Source organism: Petaurus breviceps, unplaced genomic scaffold (genome assembly GCF_028583685.1).
Source record: "Petaurus breviceps papuanus isolate PSGF00001 unplaced genomic scaffold, PetGlider_PUasm1.0 64, whole genome shotgun sequence".
Classification (NCBI taxonomy): Eukaryota; Metazoa; Chordata; class Mammalia; order Diprotodontia; family Petauridae; genus Petaurus; species Petaurus breviceps.
Genome location: NW_027186428.1, coordinates 8,054,141 through 8,080,756, shown reverse-complemented (window position 1 = coordinate 8,080,756; position 26,616 = coordinate 8,054,141). Strand labels below are relative to the sequence as shown.

The window sequence follows — 26,616 nt, the reverse complement described above, 5'->3', positions numbered from 1 at the left end:
GCTGCAATATTCATAGTCACCCTCCATGCTGTGAATATTGCCTTGGTGATTCATTTGGCATCACAAACAGGTTCACAAGGTATCAGATCTCTGTTTGGAGGCAGAAGGACTTCAGAGGAAGAAATGATATCCCAGGATAGGAGTATTTACATTATTCTTCCCTAGCAAGGGAATCTGCTAAAACCCCCAGACCCTGTGGTAACTGGGAACAGAGGCTACTGAAGGGAGAACCTACAGATTTAGAAAGATGTTTGCAAGGAATACCAATAAAACAAAGGAAAGAATTGGCAGGAAAGTGTAGAAGAGACTGGGTTTTACTAACGGGTTACCATATTATATGTAAAAGCAGAGAGAAACCACTGCAGGAGATCCTCAGATGGAAAGGTAGTGTAGTGGCAAGCACCCCAGTATCCCCAGGGTGGCTGCCAACACAGGTTCTTAGATATGCTTTTCTGAACAAAAGCAACTCAAAATGGGTTAACAATCTTGCTTTAATCAATCAAACATATCATTTACCTAGTTCAGGGGAAAAGTCAGCACCCCAAACTTTAGAGTATACAGACAGAATTTATAAGAAAACAGAAAAACATATCAAGCAGACAGGCATCCAACTGTCTTGACCATTACATCCATACCTAGTCAGTTACCAGTGAGGGAAGTATCAACATCTGGGTTTTCAAAGCCGGGGGGCTCTCAACAGCTGCCCAGAGTCTCATCTAGTCAAATCACACAACACTTCTCAAAGTGAGCCCCAAAACAAAGTCTCACATCAGGGATTATATAGCCTTTTCCTGGGTCAGAGAATGTAACAACCCTCTTGACCCACTGCCCAATCACAAAGCACGAAGGTGTGGGCATTCCTGAAAAACAAGCCTCCCACCACAGGCTCCAGGTGCACTTAAACTAGGGGCAGGGAGGATCTTAAAATTTTACATAATAAGAGGGAGTTAGCTGATTTACATGAGAAACTTTCTGTGCTACAGTGTTCCGGATTTCCTTCAGAAGGGCAAGCTAGAGAGTTTCAGGTAGCAGAAGAGATGGCTGTTGTGGGTTTGGCTCAGAAAAAAAGAAGAAAAAACGTAACAAAAGGAAGGTGTATGCAGCTTTTGCATAGGCTGAGCCTAGTTGCTTCAATGACTGCCATAAAAATGTGTGGGAGGAAAATGAAAGAAAGTTAGATGAGGAGGTTTTTATAAGAGCAGATTTTTCTCCCCATATTGAGAAGAAAGAAGAATAACTAGGGAGGCCACACAGAGTTCATGTAGATAACTGAAGATTTCACTCAGCAGGAGGTTACTGACATAATAAGTCGATACACCCAAAGGATAGGAGAATTTTTAGTGTCTTGGATGATGAAGGGGCCAGAAAAGTATCAGTAGATAGCATAGATTACTTGAAATTTGTAGGTATTAGTTAGAATCCTTTTGTGCAGCAAGCTTTTAGGGATTACCATATGCAAGGAGGTAACAGTGGAACTAATCTATTAGCTTTAGCTGCCTATGGATGCAAAAGACAATATGCTACTGATTCTATGTGGCCTAGTGGAGAGAGACCCTAGTACTCACTTAGGGACTGTATGAAAAAGTTAAAGGAGGACCTAATGAAGACAGCAATAATAATGGGAGACACAAATGAGTATCAAGACACAAATGAGTATCACGATATCCCCTTAGCAGTATCTCATAGAAATATCATAGTAAAAACAGCTCCTCCTGCTTATGAGGGTTTTGACTACATGAAAAGCCATGATATCTGACTGATATTCTTCCCATCTTTCCAAATTCAAGTTCCATTTCCTATGTGGAGACTTCATTCATTCCCCCCAGGCTTATATAATTCTTCTCTTCTCTAAACAATCATGGCACTATGCTTTTAACTCTCTTTGGTATATTCTGTTTTATAGCCATTTGTATATTTATCTTATTCCTTCTTATCTGATTGCAAGGTCCTTGAGGTCAAGGATAGTTAAGAACAGAACTTGAAGTTAGAAGGGTTTCAAACATATTCTACCCCATATTCCTCATTTTAAAGATGAAGAAACCACTGATGAATGAAAGATGTAGCAAAGTGTTCATATCCATACATGAAAGAGTGAATATTAATTTGAATCCAGATCCTTATTTTTTTTAACTCAGTTTGGTATGCCCAGACACGTACTAGGCAATGAATTACTTGAATTGAATTGAGTTGAACTCACCGCAAGTTTCTTGACCATTGATCCTTGCTATATCATCACTTAACAACCATTTCTTTAAAATGTTAACATTCTACTGCCATAACAATGATGTCATACATCACAAACAACTTTTTAAAAAAAATATCAACATTCTACTGGCAGAGTAATGTGGCCATTTAATAAGTTACAGGATCCTTCTACAGATTTGTCTTGGATTTGCATTTTTCTATTTTATCAGTGTATGGTAAAAATATCAGACTTCTTTATCTTCTACATAAAGCACAGTTCATCACATACTTCTACTTACAAGTCTTTATATAAATTGTAAGACTACTTTGGAAAATGTAAGAGACATATAGTCATCAAAATCTCAACTGGTTGATATGATCTCTAATCAGTTTCCTGTTTTATAATTCTTATAATTAGGCATATATGTATGCATGACTGTGCATGTATTGTATGTGTATATGTATATTACAAATATGCATATATACTTATATATGTATGTATATGTGTATAAGTGTACAGATACACACACATACACTTATCTGCACTCAGACACACAAACAGGGAATCATGATATGAATCCAGATCCTTAGTGTTTTACTCAATTCTGTATCCCCAGCCACACACTAAGAAATTAATGAATATGTGTTGAACTCAATTGAGTTGAGATTACTTCAAGTTTCCTGACTGTTGCTATTGTGATTGTGTTACTCAGCAGCCATTTCTTTAAAATGTCAATATTCTACTGGCCAGGCAGTGACGTCATCACTTAGCAACCATTTCATTTAATGTCAACATTCTACTGGTATAGCAGTGTAGCCATTTAACAAGACACAGGATCCTTCTACAGACTGGACTTGGATTCACATTTTTCTATTTTACCAGATGGGATAAAACTTTAAGACTTCTTTGCCTTCTAGATAAAGCATAGTACATCATATACTCCTGCTTACAAATGATCACATCATTTGTAAGACTACTTTGGAAAAAGGTAAGAGACAAATAGCCATCAAAATCACAGCATGGTGATCTGATATCCAAGAACCTTCCTGTTTTGGAGTTCTTATAGTTAGTCACATTTTATATTTGTTTCTATGAGTGTATATATATATATATATATATATATATATATAATAAAGATGTATATATTTATATACATAAGTATATTTCATTGTAGCCCTCTGCAGTGGGAGATGGGGAGGAAGGGGGGAAAAGAACAAAGTAAAACAAAGAAAACTTACAAGGAAGCAAAGAAAAGTTTGACAGAATTCAACACAATCTCTTTAGTATATATGCTTTCTTCAACTGGAAATTTATTGCAGCATATTTTGGATCTTCTCCCCCATACTGGTGTGCATGTGACATTGCTTTTTTCCAGTTTCTTTGCATTATTTTAGTTTTAGTATTTTAGCTTGTTTTTTCTTTCCTTATTTCATATTTAAGTTTAATTAATAAAAATAATACAAATGAAAGTTAATAGTCACACTACTGTGTTGTAGACATTTGTAATGGCAAGCAAAGGAGTACTTAACTACTTGTTTCAGCTATGCAAGTGTCTTTGAGCCTGCCTTTGATTGTATCAAGTCTTTGATGGAAGCTAACATCATCACATGAAGCCCACAGTGGGAGGAACTTGCCAAAAGACAATAGAAAAGCCCTAGCACCAGCTAGAAACAAAGCAGAACTGAGAGGGAGTACTTTTATGGCATTGGCACTCTGTCCATCTGTTCAGTCTGTATTGATTTGTGTTTGATTTGTATGTGTTGTCAGACAGAAGCACTTTGTTGACTTGTTATTGTGTTACTTTGTCAGAGAGAAGCACCCTGTCTGTTGACTTGTTTTGATTTCACAGGTAGAAAGTGAATTGAGATGATAATGCCAACAATGTGTGTGAATATTGTTGTAACTCTGCTAAGCTTGATGTGTATAGATATTGTTGTGGCTCTGTTAAGCTTTGTCTTCCCAGAAAGAGAAACTATGAAGGGCTTGAAGTAGACTGGTCACTGTGAGCTTCAAGCAGGAGCTGGGGCCTGCCTAACCATGAATACAGGAGACAGCTGGGTGAATTCAGGCAAGATCTGGGAGCATGGAAGAAGAACCTTGGAGTTTGGAAGTTAGTCTTGAGTCAAGAAAAAAGGATCTTCACTTGGGTACTTAGTGCTGGGTGAGAGACCTTTGTACTTTGTACCCCTTAAGGATGATTGCTCATTAAGGATGATTGAGTTAAGGATGATTGGAAGCCAGTCGCCAAACAAGATGAAAGAAGACTTTAGATGGGTACTTTATACTGATTGATTCAGATTGTGACTTACTGAATGATATCTTTAAGACTCTGTGGTCACTATAGTAATAAGCTGTTATGTTATATTCATGTGAATGCTGTGCTTTGGTTTCTGTGAATGTTTTGCTTTAGTTTACTATTGAAAACAGAGAGTTCACTATGCTATGTGATCAGAACCTTAAAGTTATTCACAGCAGCAGTCCTCTGAGAGCTGCTTGTGCTTGGTTTTACAACATTATACTTCAAAGGCTCAAAAACTGTTCAGTTAATACTTGGTACCAATTTTATAGCTCTAGTCTTTGGAGATAGGACGAAAACCTGCCATATATGAAAACTGTGTTATATTGGGACTTTTCTGCTATATTCCATATATTTTACTTGATATAGTATTTCCACATCTTGGTTTTTGTGTCAGAAGGAAAATCAATGAAACTCTCATTAAGAAAAGTTTCCCTTTGTAGCACAAAAATTCATAAAATGAGAACACAGAATACATCACAATCTATTGGGTCAGACCCTAGCAAAATTAGAGTAGGAAGGTCCCTACATGATAATATTGGGCAAATTTTATAACTTTTGAGCCTCAGTTTCCTCAGCTGAAAAATGGTAAATCATAAATGCTTCCCTCTCTACATCATAGCAGTATGATGAAGATCAAATTAGGCAAGATGATAATAACTTTGAAGGGATTCTGTGAATAGCAAAAGATTAAACAATAGAAAAGTATTATTATTAAGTCATCAGTATTTGAGGGAGGGCACCAGTAGTCCCCAAGTGTGTCAATCTACCACCCCACTCTTGCCCTTCACTCACTATATAGTACTAGAATCACCCCTGTTGGATTCATCTTGCAAATTCCTTAGGCTTCGAACAGTAATACATTAATAGTCATTAGGAAAATAGAAGAAATTAGCATAGCATTGCTCTAGGATACAACAGGGATTCGTTAGAACTTTTGGGCATGTGCAAGGCTTTGAGTAAGGGTTGGAAGGGAGATGATTTGGAGACAGTAGGACAAAGTGGAATGTGGCAATAAAGGAGGAGGGAATTCTGGGGCACTTGGTACCCCCTGGGGAGAATGCTAAGAGGGAAATGAGAGAACACCAAAAACATACTTTGCTTAATTACAGCACGAAATTTCCTAGGGATATCTGGCCCGTTTAATACATTCTTTTGCCCTCTTAAAGGTCAGTCACATTAAAGGATCAAAAATTTAAATACTGCACCATTTTATCCTAATCAAGGATCCCCACCTTAAGGAACACTTAGAGCAAAGAATATTTCTTGGGACCATCCAAATGAGGACAGCACAGAGTCCCCTCCAGAATTAGAATGAAATGCCCCAGTTGGGAACAATCCTACATTGAAATATACATGGGTACTCACACACATATACATTTTAAACAGGTGTGCTAAGTTGTGAAGGAGGTGAAGTTTGTCTTCAGAAAACATCTTCCTTCCCCCCACCTATATTTCTTTGTCATCTTCCTTCCTTTTGAAGGTGATACCCAGTTGTTTTCTACCAGCTCAGGGATTGTTATTGAGTCCACATCCATGATTGCTGTCTTAGACAAAATGCCAGTCTAGATTATATAATCCCCAGTTTGGATGATGTAATATCTCCCTTCTCATTCAATAAATTTTACATGATTTGCCAGGTTTCATTCTCAGGAACAGATTAATTAAGACAAAGATGTGAATGGCTGATGTTATACCTTTCAGATATCACTTGCTTCAATTATAAAGGTTTACCCTCATTTAAGAAGCACTTTCTGTTCTGGCCAGAAATCCTCAAGGTCTTTCCCTCCTATTCTTTTGTGAAGGCAAAGTAGGCTATCTTCTGCCTCATTGCTTACCTAGTCTAAATCATTGAATGGATGTTGCCTTAGACAGAGACCTGGGAAAAACTGTAGCGTAAAAATGTAAACATATCCCAATACAACCTGGGTCACCTCCAGTGGTTCTGACTTTTGTCTGGCCCAGGACTCACATGACTCTGGAGGAGAGAGGGGAGCTAATGACTTTTGCATAGCTCTGTCTTACTTAAATCTGATTCACCTGCAAGGCAAGATATTACCCTCCTGATGTCACTGGTCCTCTTTGTGGATGAAGGATGAAAAACAACCAATTCTTTTAACCCAGTTTGCTAGGTTGATATAGTAATTTAAATGATATGAGATTCACATACTATTATTCACATATATTCTTTATATATTTTTATATGTGGGCAGCTAGGTGCTACAGTATATTTATGTATATACATAAATGTTCACATATTATCTATATTAATATACACATGTGTATGTGTGTATAAACATAAGTTACTGCAACCATTACAATCCAAACACTATGTTTTGATAATCTTTTTAGAAAAAAAGAACCACCTTCTTGGATGCTAGCTGGGGCAGCTCCTAGAAAAACTTGCTCAATAGTGAGAAAGAGACTGCAGGGGAACCTCTCTGAAGACATCACTGCCAACTCTACGTGGACCTCCTCACCTCCTTTTTGCTGATATATATATTGGCTTCTTGCAGAACTAACTGTATTCTCCTTCTTCTGGCATGGCAGATCAGTTTTCAAGTGAATCAAATTCCAGTAAGTCTGTTGCTAACCAAAGAAAAGGGCTACATAAGACCATGTTATCAAAAATAAGTCATACAGTTTCTCACATACCTTGGAAAAACAGTGCAGTGTTGGGTCAGGTAATCTGATATTATTTCCACCTACTTTCCACGCCCTTACAAGATATAGCATTGTACATAGTTTTCTACAAACTTCGTTCAGGTTTTAGCCTATGTTCTTATTGAAAAAGAAAAAAAAATGTTCTGTTGGATGTTCATCCTCCCATAACTGATAGGGCTATGGGTTTCACAAATCATTTTCTTCACACTTACTAGTAAATGTCACTAGAGTTAAGATTTTTTGAGTCCTTCCCCCTATAATCTTTGACTTCATTGCTAATGACTCTAAAGCAATGAATAATTAAATATTTTCTTACAATGAAAATTAAAGCATGGTAAATTTTATTTCAATACTTATGACACATTTTATGGCTGCCTGTAACTGTAGAAATAATCAGCTAATTCTAACTTATTTACTTCATCAATATATTTTATGGCTCATATTCTAAACAGAATGACCAAGAACTCAATAACAAAATGTACTCTTGGACAAGAGGTAAGGAAAAGGGGGTAAAAAAGCTGAAAATGTTAACTCTATTTCTCCCTCATTAATGGTAAGGCCAGTGACCATCATACTTTAAGGTTACCATTTAATCAGGTGTACTGTGTGCATGTGTTCATTTACAAAAAGTATAAGTCAACCTAAAATGTTCTAGCTCTATTATTTAATCTACTATTGTACTAGAAGAAAGAGCATCCAGCATTAATGAAAGTCACCAGGAAGAGATAACATACAGATTTTATTCTCTACCCCTTGAAAAAAGAATTGGATTAGAATTTAAAAAGATTGAGTTTAAAGACCTTGTATTGTTACTAACTTTCTGTGTGCCTTTAAATGCTTGCTTAGAGAAGAGATTATTTAGGAGAAATTTATTTTTTTTACTGATAAAAATTTTTAAAGTGTTGTGATCAGAAAGTGGTGTTGTGCTTAGTGCCAAAGGGAAGAATTAGGAAACTACAAGGAGGTGTATTTTGACCCAATATGAAGAGAAATTTGCTGACAATTAGAAGTTTCAAAAGAAGAATGGGCTACTTTTGAGGTAGTGAGCTCTCTGTTACTGGAAATCTTCAGCCAAAGTATAGATGACCCCTTTTCAAGAATATTGTTGAAGGAATTCATGTTTGAGATAGGAATTAGACTTAATACCCTCTGAGGTTTTTATTAACTCATTATTTTTATATGGTTCTTTATTTAGAGGAAGCATAATATAGAGGAAAGAATACTGCCCAGTCTTAGTCTTAAGAGACCTAGTTCAGAGTCTTAGTTCTGGCACTGTGTGACTTGTTTCTTTGTCTACAAAATCCCTAAAATTTCTGAAAACTCTACTCTTCAGTAAAGTTTGTTCAAGGATAAAAATGAAACATTCTCTCTCTCTCTCTCTCTCTCTCTCTCTTTCACACACAAACACTTTAGAGGCAAGCAAAGCAGTAGCTAACACCTTGCTTCAGCTATTTCATTTACACAGAAGTAGTTAACACCTTGTTTCAATTCATGATTGTATCAAGTATTAAGATCCAGAACTTTCAAATCCCACAATTTGTGGACCCTAGAACTTGTGAACTCCGAGGAAGAAGCTAATGACCATATATAAGGAGAGGCCGTAGCTGGAGAGAGCAGAACTGAGAAGGGGGCTCTAGTGGTGGAGAAGGAGAAAACTTGTGGTGTCCTGGCACTCTGTGTTTGTCTGTTCTGTCTGTGCTGATGTTTGTTTGTGATACTTTGTACAGAAGCCCCTGAAAGAGGATTTTCTAGTTGTCTGTTTACAAAAGTCCTGGAGGAGGGTTTTGGAGGTTCTGGGACTTAACTGATGATTTGTGTTGACCTCTTGGACCTTGTTTGTGGGTCGGGGCTGATTTTTTTTCAATTTTCAAATGCTTTATTAAATTCTGATTTACATGATTCATTTCCACCACATTTTGAGTTACAAATTTTCTCCTCTTTTTTCCCCTACCCACCACCCCAAAATAGCAGTCCCACAGCATATCCCTTCCTCCAGTCTGCTCGCTCCCATATTTTCTCCCATATCCCCTTCAACATTTCCAGTAGGGCATGGTGGATCTCTATGCCCCAGTACCTGTATACCTTATTTCCCAATTACATGTAAAATAGTATTAATAATAGTATATATATAAACATTTGATTTTAAAACTTTGAATTCCAGATTCATTCCCTTCCTCCCTTGTCACCCACCCTTACTGGGAAGATGAGCAGTTCAGTATAGGTTGTACATGTGTAGCTAATGCAAAACATTAACATAGTAGATATATTGTAAAAGACTGACTATATTTCCCTCCCTCCTATCCCACCTCCCACTTGTTCTATTTTCTACTTTGATGCGTCCCTTTTCAAAAGTGGGTATTTCCAACTTCCCTCCCCCCCAGCCTGCCCTCCCTTCTATCATCCTCCCTCTCATCCCCTTCCCCCCCTATTCCCCTGGAGGGTAAGATACCCTATTCAGTGTGTATTTCACTCCCTCCCCTAGGCAAATTCAAAGAGAATAAGGATGACCCATTCCCTTTTGCCTTTATATTCTTCCCCTCCATTGTAACCATTTTCCCTTGCCTCTTCTTTATGAGATTGTTTACCCCATTCTGTCTCTCTCCATCTCCTCTCATTATATTCCTCTCTCACCTCTTTATTTCATCTTTTAAGTATCATCCCTTTCTATTACATTGGTCCTGTGCCCTCTCTCTCTCTGTATATATATGTGTGTGTGTGTGTGTGTGTGTGTGTATTTCTATTCCCTACAACTATTTTCACACTGAAAAAAGTTTCATCAGTTACAATTACAGTTTTTCCATGTAGGAATATTAATAGTTCAACTTTGATAAGTTCCTTATGATTTTCTTTTCCCTGTTTACCTTGTCAAGCTTCTCTTGCTTCTTGTATCTGAATGTCAGATTTTCTATTGAACTCTGTTTTTTTCATCAAGAATGCTTGGAAGTCCTTTATTCCACTGAATGACCATATTTTCCCCTGAAACATGATACTCAGTTTTGCTGGGTAGGTGATTCTTGGTTTTAATCCCAGCTCCTTTGCCCTCTGGAATATCATATTCCAGGCCCTTTGATCCCTCAGTGTAGAGCCTCTAGAGCATTTCAGATTGATTTGTAGCAAACAAAACCTTTTAAGGTAAATCAACCATAACTTCAACCTAATCTGATAATACAGTCTGTACTCTGCTTTTGTGCTACTCTACCTATCTGAGAGGATTTTTAAATTATCTGTTTTCTAATACCAACATCAGTCATTACAATTTTATTAGGCTGTCATAGGACTAAAACCTTGAAAACTGATGAGTCTACAGAAACATATTTTGGGGTTTGAAATTTTTATTTCACCAAGTTTTGTATGTACCATTCATCATCTCATGAAGGTTCTGTAACTGATAGTGGAATATTTTTCCTTGTATCTAAGTTCAACTAATTTTTACTCAAGAAAAAGTTAATATAATAAGAAATCTATGGATGACACATTGTGCTTAATGTCAGGTCAAAAGTTTCATTGGGGGATGGCCAGGTGGTGCAGTGAGTAAGAGCGCTGGCCCCAGAGTCTGGAGTCGGGAGACCCTGGATTGATTCCACCCTCAGATACTTAACACCCACACAAAATAACTGACTGTGTAACCTTGAGCAAATTACTTAACCCCAATTGTTTTCAAAAAAAGTTTCGTTGGATATTCTACAAATTTTCCCCAAATTTTAAAAAATGAAATCTTCATGGTTCTTGTACTCCATATGTCTATTGAGGTAGACACACTCACTTGTAGGTAAAGTTACACCAAACAGAATTTATTAACTGCCAGATATGTGTCAGTCACTACACTAAGCATGAAGGGCTTAAAGAAAGGCATAAGACAGCTCCCTCCCCTCAAGGAGCTCCCCTTCTAATGGGGGAGACAACAAGCAAACAACCATGTACACACAAGATAAATTTCAATCTTGTTTCTCAGGAAGAGGGTAAAGACCCAGTGAAGACAAGATGGCAGAGTAAAAGCAGGAACGTGTTTGAGCTTGTCGTCCAGTCACCCCAAATAGCTGTAAAAAATTACTCTAAAGAAATTTTAAAGCTACAGAACACACAAAATCACAGGGTGAAATACATCTCCCACTGAAGACAGCCTGGGAGGCTGATAGGAAAGGTCTATCATCAGGCTAGGAGCAGAGTACAGCCCTAGGCTGTACTAGCACAACTGAGACCAGAGCAGACCTCAGGGAACTGAATCACTGGCAGCTGTGGTGGTGCCCAGACTTCTCAACCCATAAACACCAAAAGGAGAGTAAAATGTTGGTACAGAAACTCTCTTGGACTTGGTGGGTGAAGAGCATTATCTGACCCCTACTCCTGGGTGGCAGATGTGGCAGTGGCTGTGGTAGCAGCTGCTTCTAGAACTCCAGGCCCACAGATGCTGGGGGGACTAATGGGCCGAGCACAGGGCAACTGTAGGAATCTCTTTGCTGGCACTGAGGTAGGATTCACTTGCTTTGCCCTGCTTGGATGTAAGTCACAGACTTGGGTGGCAGTCCTGGGGTGAGGAGGAGAGCTGGCATGGCAGAGCTTGTGGTGACTGTGGAGAAGTGCTCCTCAAAGTTCTGAGAGAGGTGCCTAGAAGAAGCTCTGACAACAACTGTGCAAGATCCCAGGAATTTGGGACACAGTACTCTCCACTCAGGAAGCAGAGTTATATACTGGCAAAGAGCTCAAAAGCCAAGTAATTGACTGGGGAAATGAGCAAACAGAGAAAAAGAAATCAGACAATAGAATCCTTCTTTTTAAAATATTTTTTATCAAATGCTTTATTAACTTCTGATTTACATAATTAATTTCCACAAGATTTTGAATTACAAAATTGTCTCCCCTTTTTCCCCCTACCCACTACTCCAAAATAGCAATCCCACTGGATATCCCCTCCTCCAATCTGCTCACTCCCATATCTTCTCCCATACCCCCTCCGACTTTCCAGTAGGGCACAGTGGATCTCTATGCCCCAATGCCTGTATATGTTATTTCCCAGTTTTGTATGTACCATTCATCTTCTCATAAAGTTTCTGTAACTGATAGTGGAATATTTTTCCTTGTATTTAAGTTCAACTAATTTTTACTCAAGAAAAAGTTAATATAATAAGAAACCTATGGATGACACATTGTGCTTAATGTAAAATAATATTAATAATAGAATATATATATATATATTTTAAACATTTGATTTTGAAACTTTGAATTCCAGATTCATTCCCTTCCTTGCTTGTCACCCACCCTTACTGGGAAGATAAGCAATTCAATATAGGTTGTACATGTGTGGCTATGCAAAACATTTCCATAATGGATATTAAAAGACTGAATATATTTCCCTCCCTCCTATCTCACCTCCCACTTGTTCTGTTCTTTACTTTGATCCTGTCCATTTTCAAAAGTGGGGGCTTCCAACTTCCCTCCCCCCAAGCTTGCCCTCCCTTCCATCATACCCCCTCTCATCTCCTTCCCTGCTCTCCTGTAGGGTGAGATACCCTATTTAGTGTGTATGTCATTCCTTCCCTAAACCAAATTCAATGAGAACAAGGCTCACCCTTTTGCCTTCCTGTTCTTCCCCTCCATTGTAACAGTTTTACCTTGCCTCTTCTATATGAGATAATTTATCCCATTCTGTCTCTCCCCATCTCCTTTCATTATATTCCTCTCAGACTTCTTAATTTCACCTTTTAAGTATCATCCCTTCCTATTAAATTGGTCCCGTGGCCTCTATCTATGTATACCTGTACACATATATACACACACTTACATATGTATTCATATGCCCATATACCCTCCTACATAGACATATATATGTATATATAAATTTCTATTTCCTTCCACTGTTCTCATTCTGAAAAAGTTTCAAAAGTTACAATTGTAGTTTTCCATGTAAGAATGTAAAGAGTTCAACTTTGATAAGTTCCTTATGATTTCTTTTCTCTGTTTACCTTCTCATGCTTCTCTTGCTTCTTGTTTCTGAATTGTCAGATTTTCTATTCAACTCTGGTTTTTTTTATCAAGAATGCTTGAAATTTCTCTATTCCACTGAATGACCACATTTTCCCCTGAAACATGATACTGAGTTTTTCTGGGTAGGTGATTCTGGGTTTCAGTCCCAGCTTCTTTGAACTCTGGAATATCATATTCCAAACCCTTTGATCCCTCAGTGTAGAAGCTGCCAGATCCTGTGTTATCCTGATTATGTTTCCACAATATTCAAATTGTTTCTTCCTGGCTACTTGTAATAGTTTCTCCTTGATCTGGGAATTCTGGAACCTGTATATAATATTCCTAGGAGTTTTCTTTTTGGGATCTTTTTCAGGAGGTGATCAGTGGATTCTTTCAATATCGATTTTGCCCTCTGGTTCTAAAACATCAGGGCAGTTTTCCTTGAGAATTTCTTGGAGGATGATTTCTAGGTTCTTTTTTTGATCATGGTTTCAAGGTAGTCCAATAATTTTTAAATGATCTCTCCTGGATCTATTTTCCAGGTCAGTGGTTTTCCCAATGAGATATTTCACATTGCCTTCTATTTTTTTCTTTTCCTGTATCTGTTTATTAATATCTTGATTTCTCCTAAAGTCATTAGCTTCCATTTGCTCCATTCTAATTCTGAAGGAATGATTCTCCTCAGTGAGCTTTTGAGATTCTTTTTCCATCTGCCAAATTAGGCTTTTTAAGGCATTCTTCTCCTCATTACCTTTTTGAGGCTCTTTTGCCATTTGAGTTAGTCTATTTTTAAGGTGTTATTTTCTTCAGTCAGGTTATTGACTCTCATTTCATATTTTTCTTGCACCATTCTCATTTCTCTTCCCAATTTTTCCTCCACTTCTCTTATTTGGTTTTCAAAATCCTTCTTAAGGTCTTCTATGGCCTGTAACCAGCTTCTATTTTTCTTGGAAGCTTTTGGTGCAGGAATTCTAAGTTTGCTGTCTTCCTCCTGTTCCATGCTTTGATCCTTTTTGTCCCCAAAATAGGAGTGTAAATTTGGATTTCTCTGCTTGCTTTGTTTCCCTTGTCTGCTCATGTTGCCACTCAATTACTTGACTTTTGAGCTTTTTGCCACAGTAGGACTCTGCTACCAGACAGGGGAGCTTTGTCCCAATCGTTAGGGTTTTCTCAACTGCCAACTGTGTTAGATGGGTGCCCTCTCTGAAGTCTCCACATGCTCTGGCAAGCTGGTCACACACCCCAGGACCTCCACCCTAGGCCACAATCCAGATCCAAGCAGGTTAAAGCAAGAGCAATTATCCCTCAGTCTGGTTGTTTGTTCTCTCTACAATCTGTAGGCCAGGAGGTGAAGCTGCCACATGGCAGCAGCTGCACGGCTGAAGTGCCTCAGAGGCTTCTCCCTCCAGGGGATGAATGGGTGAAATTCTCAGGTCCCAAAGTTCACACTGCACTGACCTCACACTTTGTCCTTAGCATCTATGGGTTGATAATTCTGGAAACCGCCATAGCTGCTGGTAATTTGGAGTCCCTCCAGCTGGTGGCTGGTCAGGCCCTCCCTGAGGCTAAAACCTCAGGCTCTAGTGGGGCTGGGCTCAGCTCCCAGAGATCTTCACTGGCTGTTTCCTGCCAGCCTGCTGGCCTGCCCTCAGCAGGAGGTTCGCTTGTCTGTGTCATTTTGTGGGTTCTGTAGCTCCAAAGTTTGTTCAGAGTCAAAGTTTTACATGAATTGGAGGAGGTTGGAGCCAGAGCTTTGTTGAAGTCCTGTTTTTACTCCACCATCTTGCTAGAATCCTTCTTTAGTGACAAAGAGGATCAAAACATAGAACCAGAGGAACACAACAAAGTCAAAACTTCCGTATCAAAAGCCTCCAAGAAAAATATGACTTAGTCACAGGCCATAAAGGAGCTCAAAGAGGAGTTTGAAAGTCAAGTAAGAGAAGTAGAGGAAAAATTGGGAAAAGAAATTAGTGTTGCAAGAAAATGATGAAAAACAAGTCAACAGCTTTCTAAAGGAGACCCCCAAAATTACTGGATAAAAAATAACACGTAAAAAATAGAATAACTCAAATGACAAAAGAGATCTAAAAAGCCAATGAGGAGAAGGATTTCTTAAAAAAACAGAACTGGACAGATGGAAAAGAAAGTTCAAAAGCTCACTGAAGAAAATAAATTCCTTCAAAAGTAGATTGAAGCAAATAGAAGCTAATGACTTTATGAGAAATCAAGATATAGAACAGATGCAAAAGAAAGGAAAAATAGAAGGCAATGTGAAATATCTCATTGCAAAAATCACTGACCTGGAAAACAGATCAAAGAGAGATAATTTTAAAATTATTGGACTACCAGAAAACCATGATAAAAAAATAGCCTACATAACATCTTTCAAGAAATTATCAAGGAAAACTGCCCTAATATTCTAGAACCACAGGGAAAAATAGAAATTGAAAGAATTAATTGATCATCTCTTGAAAAAGATTCCCCCCCAAACCTCCTAGGAATATTATAAACAAATTCCAGAGTTCCCAGGTCAAGGAGAAAATATTACAAACAATCAGAAAGAAACAATTTGAGTATTGTGGAAACACAATCAAGATAACACAAGATCTAGCCATTTCTACATTAAGGGATGGAAGGGCTTGGAATATATTTCAGAGGTCAAAGGAGCTAGGATTTTTTTTTCTGGTAATTTATATTTATTTCTTTATTTTTAGTTTTCAACATTCATTTCTACAAGATTTTGAATTACATATTTTCTCCCCATCTCTCCTCTACCTCCCATCCCAAGATAGAGAGCCTACTGAATACTCCTTTGCCCAATCTGTTTTCTCATCTCCTCCCCCATGTTCCCCTACCTTTCTTGTAGAGTAAGATGGATTTCTATACCCCATTGCCTGTATATCTTATTTCCTGGTTTCATGTAAAAAAACATTTACTTTTAAAACTTGAGTTCCAGATGCTTTCCCTTCTTCCCTCCTAACCCACCCCTACTGGGAAGACAAGCAATTCAATATAGGTTGCACATGTGTAGTTATGCAAAACATTTCCATGGTAGTTATATTGTGAAAGACTAATTATATTTCCCTCCATCCTATCCCGCCTATTTTCTCCTTTGACCCTGTCCCTTTTCAAAATTGTCTGCTTCTAGCTACCCTCTCCCCCAATCTGTCCTCCCTTCTATTGTTCCCCCTCTTATTCCTTTCCCCACTACTTTCCTGTAGGATAAGATACCTATTTCAGTGTGTATATTATTCCCTTCCTAAGCCAAATCCAATGAGAGTAAGGTTGACTCATTCCCTTTCTCCTTCCTGCTCTTCCCCTCCATTGTAACAGTTTTCTCTTGCCTCTTTTATATGAGATAATTTACCCTATTCTATCTCTCCCTTTCTCCTCCCAATATATTCCTCTCTCACCTCTTAATTGAATTTTTTAGACATCATCCCTTCATATTCAACTCATACTGTGCCCTCTGTCTATGTATATGTGTACACACACACACACATATACACACATACACTCTTCTACACCACCATATATGTGTATGTGTAATATGTATATGCATATATATGTATATTCCCTTCAACTATCCTCATACTGAGAAAAGTCTCATGAGTTACAGTTATTATTTTTTCTTGTAGGAATGTAAATAGCTCAACTTTAATAAGTTCTTTATTTCTTTCTCCTGTTTACCTTATCATGCTTCTCTTGCTTCTTGTATTTGAAAGTTAAATTTTCTGTTCAACTCTGGTTTTTTTTATCAAGAATGCTTGAAAGCCCTCTATTTCATTAAATATCCATATTTTCCCCTTAAGTATTATACTCATTTTTGCTGGGTAGGTGATTCTTGGTTTTACTCCTAGCTCCTTTGACCTCCAGAACATCATATTCCAAGCCCTTTGATCTGTTAATGTAGAAGCTGCTAGATCTTGTGTTATCCTGTTTGTGTCTCCATAATACTAAAATTGTCTTTTCCTGACTGCTTATAATATTTTCTCCTTGACCTAGGAACTCTGGAATTTGGCTAAAATATTCCTAGGAATTTTCTTTTTGAGATGTTTTCAAAAGGTGATCAGTGAATTCTTTCAATTTCTATTTTTCCCTCAAGTTCTAGAATATCAGCACATTTTTTTTGAGAATTTCTTTAAGGATGATTTCTAGGCTATTTTTTTGATCATGGCTCTCAGGGAGTCCAATAATTTTTAAATTATCCCTCCTGGATCTATTTTCCAGAACAGTGGTTTTTCCAACGAGATGTTTCACATTGCCTTCTATTTTTTCCTTCTTTTGGAAGTATATTGATTTCTCATAAAGTCATTAGCTTTCATTTGCTCCATTCTAAATTTGAAAGAATTATTCTCTTCATTGCGTTTTTGAAATACCTTTTCCATCTGGCCAATTTTGATTTTTAAGGCATTCTTCTTCTCCTTGACTTTTTGGACCTCTGTTGTCATTTGAGTTTTAGTCGATTTTTAAGGTGTTTTTTCTTCAGTAATTTTTTTGTGTCTCCTTTAGCAGGCTGTTATCTTGCTTTTCATGATATTCTTGAATCATTCTCTTTTCTCTTTCCAGTTTTTCCTCCACTTCTTTTACGTGATTTTCAAAATCCCTCTTGAGCTCCTCCATGACCTGTGACCAGTTCATATTTTTCTTGGAGGCTTTTGATGCAGGAGTTTTGACTTTGTTGTCTTCTTCTCATTACTTTTTTTGATCCTCTTCGTCCCACAAAAAAGATTCTGTGGTCTGATTGCCCTTCCTCTGTTTGCTCATCTTGCCAGCCTATCACTTGACTTTTCAGCTCTTTGCCATGGTAGAACTCTGCTTTCAGAGTGGAGACGGCTATGTCCCAAATTTCTGGGGGTTTTGCAGCTATTGTTAGAGGTGTTGTTAGAGCTATGAGGAGGGCATCCTCTCTACAGCCACCACAACTCTGGCATGCTTCATTCCTCACCCCAGGACCACCATCCAAGACTGTGCCCCAGATCCTAGCAGGTCAAAGGAGGAGCAATTACTCTCTGAAAGGTTGCTTGGTCCCCCTACAACCTGCAGGTCAGGAGCACTGAAGGCAGCCACATGGCAGCAGCTGCAGCTCTACATTGCTGCCGCCTATGCTGCCCCAGGAGTAGGGGCCAGACCATGCCATTTTCTAACCAAGTTCCAGTGGAGTTCCCTACTGACCTTTTTTGTACCTCTTTGGCGTTTATGGTTTGAGAAGTATGGAAACTGCCCCAGCTGTCAGTGATTCACTCTCCTGAAGTCTGCTACAGCCCGTCTGGGCTGGCGTAGCTCACCCAGAGCTATGTTCTATTCCCAGCCTGGTGTGATAGAACCTTCCTCTTGGCCTGCGAAGCTGCCTTCAGAAGGAGATTTGTTTCTCTCTGTCACTTTGCAGGTTCTGGAGCTCTAAAATTTGTGTAGAGTCATTTTTTACAGATAGTGGAGGTGATCGGAGTGGGAGCTCAAGCATGTTCCTGCTTTTACTCCACTATGTTGGCTCCACCCCCCAGGAGCTAGGATTAAAACCAAGGATCACCTACCCAGCAAAACTGAATATAATACTTCAGGGGAAAATATAGGCATTCAATGAAATAGAAGACTTCTAAATATTTTTGATGAAAAGACCAGAATTGAACAGAAAATTTGACTTTAAAATATAAGAAGCAAGAGAAGCATAAAAAGATAAACAGGAAAGAGATAGCATAAGGAACTTATTGAATTTGAACTGTTTACATTCCTACATGAAAAGACAATATTTATAACTCATGAGACTTTTTTCAGTATTAGGATAGTTGAAGGGAAATTATACATACATATATACATACATAATATGCACACATTTATTTATGATTATATATGTATATATGCATATATTATATACATATGTGTGTTTGTATGTATGTATATATGTGTACTTGTGTGTGTATATGTATACATAGACAGAGGACACAAGGTGAGTTGAATATGAAGGGATGATATGTAAAAAATAAAATTTAGAGGTGAGAGAGTAATATATTGGGAGAAGGAAAAAGGGAGAGATAGAATAGGGTAAATTATCTCACATAAAAGAGGCAAGAGAAAGTTGTTACAATGTAAGGGTTAAGGGGAAGGAAAGGGGGTATATAAGAGTTGGCAGACTTTTGGAAAGGTTTAGCAGTATGCTTGCCATCTTGAGGTGGGGGATAGGGGAGATATGGGAAGAAAATTTTGAACTCAAATTCTTGTGGAAATTATGTTGAAAACTAAAAATAAATAAATATATTACAAAATTAAATAAGCAAATAAATAAAAATTATAAAGTTGAGGGGGAGAAAAAAGAAGGTAAAAACCCTTTGCTAATAGTCATTGTAGAACTGTTTTGGGGAATGTGATAGTAATGGAGATTTGAAGATCTTCCCTGCCCTTTGTCATAGCAAGGAAACAAGTACTTAGCTCCTTGTTTCAAGTTGAGTTTTCTGCTTGATTATATCAAGCCTCTGTTAAAAAAAACAGAACTTGTGAATCCCGCAGTGCGAGGAACTTGCTGATACAACAGGAAGGAGGAGGGCAGGGAGAAGCTACTGACTGGGATAAAAAGCTGAGCACAAGCTGAGCGCAAGCCAGAACTGCTGGGAGCAAGCAGAGCGGAGGCTGAAGAGCTACTGTGAGTGAGACAGGGGCATTATTGCTTGAGGGAGTCTGTTTTGTTTTAAAGGCCTGACAGAGGGAAGGTTTGGGAATGTGGGTATTTGCTGCATTGGTTATGTGTACCAACTTCATGGTTACTATAATGAATTTGACTTTCTGGTTTTGGGACTCAGTTTTCTGGTATTTGAAGAAATGCTTTGGTTCTGTCCTCCATGTGGATAGCCTGTTATGTTTGTGATTCATAACTACACCAGCATATTCATAGCCACCGTGGGCACTGTGAATATCAAATTGGTATTACAGGGGGCCATTAATAATTTGTGCTATGTTATAAGTAAAGAATGTTTATGTTACTTGTTTTCTATGTGAGTGGCTGTGGTGAGATGGTCATTTTTAAATTCTATCCATAAAACTGGTGTTAAAGGCTCAGCTACTTAGGTTGCAATTTCTTTTTGCAGACTCCTTTTGACCCAACCCTTGAAGCAGTTAACTCTCCAAACAATATGCAGTACTTCAAAAAGGGAGCTGACTCAGTCCATACTGATCATGCAGGCCTGCTTGGGAAAGACAAGAAGGCTATTCAAACAGAGGTGTGTGGATCATTTACAAACAGATTTTTCAGGAAACATTCTTCCTCAATAAATTCGAAAGAAAAATTTGGTGATTAGTGGCTATCCTGCAACTTACTAACCATTTTTTTTTTACTATGATGCTGGCAATGGTTCTATAAAATCCAAGTCTTTCTTTTTCCTCGAAAAGTTTTGAATTTTGTGCATAGTAATGTGACCTTCAGGCAGAATGTCACATACTGGAGAATGAGCAAGTTGCTTCTAGAAAGGCATGAACCAAATTAGAAAAAACCTTGATAATTACATAGAGTTTTAATTTTTTAGAGTGTCCCCAAAGTTGTTAAATTTTTTTTAAAAAGCACTAAGACTTTTGGGATACCCTATGTGGAACATTATTTAGCCCTTTGGAACTTTGTTAAAGGTAGGTACTATAGCCCCATTTGACACAGTAAGAAACTGTGTCTCAGAGAGGTTTAAGTGACTTGCTCAGGATCTCACAACTGGGGTGTTTTAGAAGTATCACCTGAACTCAACTTTCTGACTCCATACACAGAGTGTGATGTTAGGACTTGCAAGTGAATTGGATTTAAGTGAGGCAGAGCTATGCAAAATCATCAGCCTCCCTCTGTTCTCCAAAGTCATCAGAGTCTAGGGGCAAAACACAGGCCAAGACAACTGGAAATGGGCCCAGATACAGTGGGAAACTCGGTCTTTTTAGGCTAAGATCTTTCCTAAGTCTCATTTTGTCTGAGGCAACACCCATTCAGTAGTGAAAGGCTAGGACACTTCTGAACAAAAACAATAAAGGCTAAAATACTCATTGCAGAACTTTTTTGGTGGAAGTATAGAAGTGGAAATAAAGTGGATATTTATGAATTGGAGAATGGTTCAATGTATTGCACAAAAACCCCACAAATATGAAGATTTCATATCCACGTGGTGAAACTTAATAAACTTATGCAGTATAAAGTAAGCAGAGCCAGGAAAACAGTATAAATGATGACTTACAGTAACCTAAGCAGAGAAAACAATAAAACAAAACAATCTTGTGTAATTATAGGGACCTAGTTAAGCCCAAAAGAAAAACTGAGAAAATATCCTTCCCTCCTTTCATTGCAGATTGCTGGGGGCCTATATGGATACAATGTTGTTACATATACCATAAGACCTGATTGATAAAGTTATTTATTTTGTTGGACTATTTTTCTTTTTTAATAGTTGCTACTAGGAAATGTTCAGTGAGGGTGGGGAAAGATAATAATAAATTTAAAATCAAATTTATAAAATTTAAGAAATCTTTTTAAGGCTAAACAGAATTATGATCAATGAAATAACCAAAATCTGCAATGCCCACGTCCTGATAAACATACTTCAACATCTTAAAGCACATTTGATCATTCTTAATTTTGGTTTGCTTCCAGGAAATCTGAGTTTAAGTCCTGCTTTAGACACTTACTTAACTGTGTGACCCTAGGCAGGGCACTTAATCTTTTCTCTACCTCCATTTCTTCACCTATAAAATGGAGGCAATAACAGCACCTGCCTCCCAGAATTTCTGTGAGAATCAAATGGAATCACATTTGCAAAGTGTTATATACATGTTAGCTATATCAACATTTTCTCATGGAGGGAGAAGCTGCTGAGGTGCAGCGGCCATGCAGCCACAACCACGTGGCTGCTTCATCTCCTGGCCTACAGATTGTAGGGGGACCAAGCAAAGAGTATTGAGGGATAATTGCTCTTCCTTTAAACTGCTTGAATTGGAATTGCAGTCTAGGGTGGAGGTCCTGGGGTGTGTGACCAGCTTGCCAGAGCATGTGGAGGTTTCAGAGAGGGCACCCAACTAATATCTTTGGCAGCTGAGAAAACCCCAGTGATTGGGACGAAGCTCCCCTGTGTGGCAGCAGAGTCCTACTGTGGCAAAAAGCCCAAAAGTCAAGTAATTGAGTGGCAACATGAGCAAACAAGGGAAGCAAAGCAAGCAGAGCAACCCAACTTTACTTTCCTATTTTGGGGACCAAAAGGACCAAAGCATGGAACAGGAGGAAGACAGCGAAGTCAGAATTCCTGCACCAAAAGCTTCCAAGAAAGGCCATAGAGGACCTTAAGAAGGATTTTGAAAACCAAACAAGAGAAGCAGAGGAAAAATTGGGAAGAGAAATGAGAATGATGCAAGAAAATTATGAAATGAGAGTTAATAACCTAACTGAGGAAAATAACACCTTAAAAAATAGACTAACTCAAATGGCAAAAAAAGCTCAAAAAGGCAATGAGGAGACGAATGCCTTAAAAAGCCAAATTTGCCAGATGGAAAAAGAATCTCAAAAGCTCACTGAAGAGAATAATTCCTTCAGAATTAGACTGGAGCAAATGGAAGCTAGTGACATTATGAGATATCAAGATACTATTAAACAGATCCAAACAAATGAAAAAAAAATAGAAGGCAATGAGAAATATCTCATTGGGAAAACCACTGACCTGGAAAATAGATCCAGGACAGGTAATTTAAAAATTATTGGACTACCTGAAAGCCATGATCAAAAAAAGAACCTAGAAATCATCCTTCAAGAAATTCTCAAGGAAAACTGCCCTGATGTTTTAGAACCAGAGGGCAAAAATATATATTGAAAGAATCCACTGATCACCTCCTGTAAAGGATCCCCAAAAGAAAACTCCTAAGAATATTATGGCCAGGTTCCAGAATTCCCAGATCAAGGAGAAAATATTATAAGCAGCCAGGAAGAAACAATTTGAATATTGTGGAGACACAATCAGGATAACACAGGATCTTGCAACTTCTACACTGAGGGATCAAAGGGCTTGGAATATGATATTCCGGAGGGAAGAGGAGCTGGGATTAAAACCAAGAATCACCTACCCAGCAAAACTGAGTATCATGTTTCAGGGGAAAATATGGTCATTCAGTGGAATAGAGGACTTTCAAGCATTCTTGATGAAACAACCAGAGTTGAATAGAAAATTTGACATTCAGATTACAAGAAGCAAGAGAAGTATGAGAAGGTAAACAGGGAAAAGAAATCATAAGGAACTTATCAAAGTTGAACTATTTACATTCCTACATGGAAAAATGAAAATTGTAAGTGATGAAACTTTTCTCAGTATGATAATAGTTGAAGGGAATAGAAATGTATATATATATATATATATATACACACACACATACATATATATATTCCTACATATATATGCACACATATCTAAGTCTATATAGGAGGGTATATGGGCATATGAATACATATGTGAATGTGTGTATATATGTTTACAGGTATACATAGATAGAGGGCACAGGACCAATTTAATAGAAAGGGATGATACTTAAAATGTGAAATTAAGAGGTGAGAGAGGAATATAATGAGAGGATATGGGGAGAGACAGAATGGGGTAAACTATCTCATAAAGAAGAGGCAAGGGAAAATGGTTACAATGGAGGGGAAGAACAGGAAGGCAAAAGGGAATGGGTCGACCTTATTCTCATTGAATTTGGCTTAGGGAGGGAATTACATACGCACTAAATAGGGTATCTCACCCTACAGAAGAGCAGTGGGAAGGGGATAAGAGGGGGGATGATAGAAGGGAAGGGTAGGCTGGGGGGGGGAAGGAAGTTGGAAGCACCCATTTTGAAAAGGGATAGGATTAAAGTAGAGAATAGAACAAGTGGCAGGTGGGATAGGAGGGAGGGAAATAGAGTCAGTCTTTTACAATATATCCACTATGGAAATGTTTTGCATAGGTACACATATACAACCTATACTTAATTGCTTATCTTCCCAGTAAGGGTGGGTGACAAGGGAGGAAGGGAATGAATCTGGAATTCAAAATTTTATAATTAAATGTTTAATATATATGTATGTATATATACTATTATTAATATTATTTCACATGTAATTGAGAAATAAGATATACAGGCACTGGGGCATAGAAATCCACCATGCCCTACTGGAAAGTCAGAGGGGGTATGGGAGAAGATATGGGAGAGAGCAGATTGGAGGAGGGGATATCCAGTGGGATCACTATTTTGGGGTGGTGGATAGGGAAAAAGTAGGGAGAAAATTTGTAACTCAAAATCTTACAGAAATGAATGATATAAACTAAAAGTTAACAAAGCATTTGATAAAAAAGAAAAGGGATAGGGTCATAGGAGAAAATAGCATAAGTGGGGGGTGGGTGGGATAGGATGGAGTGAAATATAGTTACTTAGTTACTTAGAGGGAAATATAGTTAGTCTTTCACAATATAACTATTATGGAAATGATTTGGGTAACTACACATGTACAATCTATATTGAATTGCTTATCTTCCCAGTGGGGGTGAGTGAGGAGGGAAGAAAGGAAAAAATCTGGAACTCAAAGTTTTAAAAGAAAGTGTTTAAAAAATTGTTTTTTACAGGCAACTGGGAAATAAGATATATAGGTACTGTGGTATAGAAACCCATCTTGCCCTACTAGAAAATTAGGGGGGTATTGGAGGAGGATGTAAGAGAGAACAGATCGGGAGAAGAGGTATTCAGCAGGCTTACTATTTTTGGGTGGGGGATTGGGGAAAGACAGGGAGAAAAAAATGTGACTCAAAATCTTGTGGAAATGAATGCTTACAACTAAAAATAAATTAAACACAAACAAAAAAACCCAATCATCACTAATATGAAAAAAATGTTTTGATATTTTTTATTTTAATGCCATTTTAGTTTATATTTATTTTTATATTTAGTTTATATTTATTTTAGTTTATAAAATAAGTATCTACTCTCTGGTCATGAATTTCTAAAAGTTACAAGTTACAGTAAAAGTTACTATTTAAAGTTTTCTTGGGGGTGGCTAGGTGAAGCAGTGAATAGAGCACTGGCCCTGGAGTCAGGAGGACCTGAGTTTAAATCTGGCCTCAGACACTTAACACTTACTAGCCATGTGACCCTGGGCAAGTCACTTAACCTCAATTGCCATGCCTTCCCCTCCCAAAAGCAAGCAAACAAACAAACAAAAAAGTTTTCTGGTATGAAGGCTTATACCATCTTTGTATTTTCTCTTCCTATGTAGATAAGCAAACTTCAAAACACACTACTAAGAAAAGAATCTTCATTGAGAGTGATGAAGTCCAAGCTAGACAGTTTTAGAAAACAAAATGACAGACAAAGTTCAGAGATACAGTCCTTGCAAAGTCATGTCAAATATTTAGAAGAAATTAATGCTTCTACAAAAAGAATTAGCTCCTTAAAAGACATAAGCATCCAATACCTGGAAAGAGAGAATTGGAACTTATGGGGAAGAATTACAGAAAACAAAAGTATTCAAAGGTAGGCTGTTTTCTCCTTGTACCCACATTGGTTGATATGATGAAAAATTAACTGGGCAGGATGCAGGAGACCTGGCTTCTGGTCCTGCTGCTGACTTTCTTGATGACCTTAGACAAGTCATTTTCTCTCTCTCTCTCTGAAACTCAGTTTCTTTATCTGTAAAAGGAGAGAGTTGAACTCTTAAGGTGTCCTCTAATAATTCCCTTGATTCTACAAAATGTTTCATCATTAGCTTATTACTATGCTAAAATCTCCATACTGATTACTAGTCATAGAGTTTATATCAGGTCAAATTGCACATGTCTTTGGATTTCAGCATTTTGTAATTCCACTTTTTTGGGGTATAGATATAAATGGGCTATTTTTACCGTGTTTCCCTGATAATAAGACACTGTCTTATTAATTTTTTTGGAAAGAAAAACACCAGAGGGCTTATTTTGAGGGGAGGGCTTATGTTGTCCTGCCTCAGCTCTCCTCCGCGGCACTGCTCTCAATGGCGCCAGCAAGCAAATCACTGGGGAAGAACAGGATGATGCGCTCACTGCTGCAGCTCTGATTGGATGCAGCTCGGAGCACGGCGTGCGTTTCACCGGGAAGGGGGGCGGGGACGGTGCATACAGAGGGTACCGTAATGTAGCGTGTAGCGCAGGGGATCACCTTCACTACAGTAGCAATCTCAATAGGGCTTATTTTCGGGGGAGGGCTTATTTTAGAGGAATCTTACACAGTAAGGGGAGGGCTTATTTTCGGGATAGGTCTTATTATCAGGGAAACACGGGTATGAGGGAGAACCATTATCCTTTTCTGTGTGTGTGTGCATGTGTGTGTGTGTGTGGTGGGGTTTGGGGTGGATTATAGCCCAAGTTATTTACAACAGAGATACTTGAGGAAGTCCCAGGAATTAGTATCATTGTAAGACTCAAGAAGAGGTCTAGAAAGGATTGTGTCCAAACCAGTTACTTGAACTGTGTCAGTATCTTATTTCTAGTTCTATGTTGCTATATCTGAT

At 38.1% G+C, this 26,616-nt stretch overlaps 1 protein-coding gene across 1 annotated transcript in view; it reads left to right on the top strand.

Moving 5' to 3' along the window:
• Positions 1–26,616, top strand: part of LOC138173697 (uncharacterized protein MCAP_0864-like) — a 42,068-nt gene that overhangs the window by 3,641 nt on the left and 11,811 nt on the right. Inside the window, exons 4-5 of the mRNA XM_069103723.1 lie at positions 20,186–20,317; positions 25,351–25,607. Coding sequence (XP_068959824.1) covers positions 20,186–20,317; positions 25,351–25,607 — 389 coding nt within the window. The remainder of the gene's footprint in view (positions 1–20,185; positions 20,318–25,350; positions 25,608–26,616) is intronic.